At 26.9% G+C, this 1,645-nt stretch overlaps 1 protein-coding gene across 1 annotated transcript in view; it reads right to left on the minus strand.

Annotated features, from left to right (window-relative positions):
* Nucleotides 1-573: 573 nt before the first annotated feature.
* Nucleotides 574-1,645, minus strand: part of LOC111683481 (WW domain-containing protein A-like) — a 9,017-nt gene continuing 7,945 nt past the window's right edge. Inside the window, exons 2-3 of the mRNA XM_046945383.1 lie at nucleotides 924-1,331; nucleotides 574-644 (exon numbers count right to left, since the gene is read on the minus strand). Coding sequence (XP_046801339.1) covers nucleotides 574-644; nucleotides 924-1,331 — 479 coding nt within the window. The remainder of the gene's footprint in view (nucleotides 645-923; nucleotides 1,332-1,645) is intronic.

Genomic DNA, 1,645 nt, shown 5'->3' on the forward strand with positions numbered 1-1,645 from the left:
ATCAGTTTTCGAAGTATTTTACTCTGGATATAAAAATAATCTTAATTGCAGCTTTAATTGGTAATAAGTATATTGAAATTTTCACACTTGTTATACAAGGCGTTCAAGGAACTTGGACGTTCAAAATTAACAAACAAATTTCCAATAAATATTTAAACCTCATTTTAAAATTATATCTGACCTTTGATATTAAAGCTATATTTTTCTTATTCTTTTAAACACATAAATGTTACAAATCAGCTTAAGCAACACTTTTAATGCAATATGTTGCAAATATGATAATCTTAATTTTATGACCAAAAATTCATGTTGTATTTTTATTATATTGTAATTTTACAACACTTTACAACACACATTGTTTATAAACGAAAAAGGTAGATTTATTTAACTGCACTTAATTTACGTGCATAAATCTTTTATAAAATGCTTTTCAGTGTAAGCATTTTTTTTCTTTGAATACTAAAAAATTTGTTACTTTTTATTTGAAAAACTATAAAAATTTAACGTTACTAAATGCATAAAAATATGAAATACCTATCAGCAGCACTTAAATCTACTTGTTGTTACAAATTTTTACTTACAGTCATAATATTCATATCGATCAGCTTCACTGGGATTGTTGCTGCCCATAATTTTAGTGAAAACTATAAAAATAAATTGGAAAATTAATATTATGAAGTACTAAAAGAAAGGTTTTGAAAATTTTTTAAACTTAAGTAAGTGTAAAGTGAAACTATGTAGAAATTAAATAATGCAAGATCAGAAAGACGGAAGGACATTAGATTTATTAGAACAAACGTGTAATTCTCTATAATAATAAGTGTTTGTAAAATATTTATGCTAACATTTTCCTAATATTATAATTTTCCCGATACCACAAAATTTTCCCTAAAATTTTATCAATATAATTTTATATTACTTACAATTTAAGCAACACTGACGCCAACGCACCAGACACGATTTCGAACGTGTTAAACTTGTATTAGAATAATTCTCGTGATGATTATTACCGTTTTGATGGTGTTGCGATATATATATGGGTGGACGTTCCGATAATGGTATTGCAACAAAATTTCCTGTTGTTGTTGTCCTTGATGTTTCAGTAGTATTTGTTGCGTTTTGTTCCAATGATGTTGCATATAAAGTATGTAATTGTTGTTGATGTTGTTGCTGCTGTTGTTGTTGTAGTAATTGTGTGTCAATATTGATACTATTATTGTTATTTATATTATCACTATTATTGTTGTTATGATTATTACTGCTATTGTTAATTGTTGTTGTGGTAATGTTAGCAGTTGTTGTTGTTAGAATGAGTTGTGTGGTAGGTGAATCTGAAAAAAAAACACAATTATTTAAAAAAAAACGAATCAAAACAAGCTCTCCTGATTGATTGAAATGAATAATAAGAAATGATTTTTAGGTCACGATATTTCCCCAAATGTGAATAACCCTGATTCTTATCATTTAAAGTTTTGAATTGTTATAGGATTGTTATTATCTGTAGCCTATAGGATTGTTATTATCTGTAGCCTATAGCCTAGTCTATAGTCTAGTCTATAGTCTAGTCTATAGTCTAGTCTATAGTCTAGTCTATAGTCTAGTCTATAGTGTAGTCTATAGTGTAGTCTATAGTCTAGTCTATAGT

The sequence above is a fragment of the Lucilia cuprina genome, chromosome 3 (genome assembly GCF_022045245.1).
Source record: "Lucilia cuprina isolate Lc7/37 chromosome 3, ASM2204524v1, whole genome shotgun sequence".
In the NCBI taxonomy this organism is placed as follows: domain Eukaryota; kingdom Metazoa; phylum Arthropoda; class Insecta; order Diptera; family Calliphoridae; genus Lucilia; species Lucilia cuprina.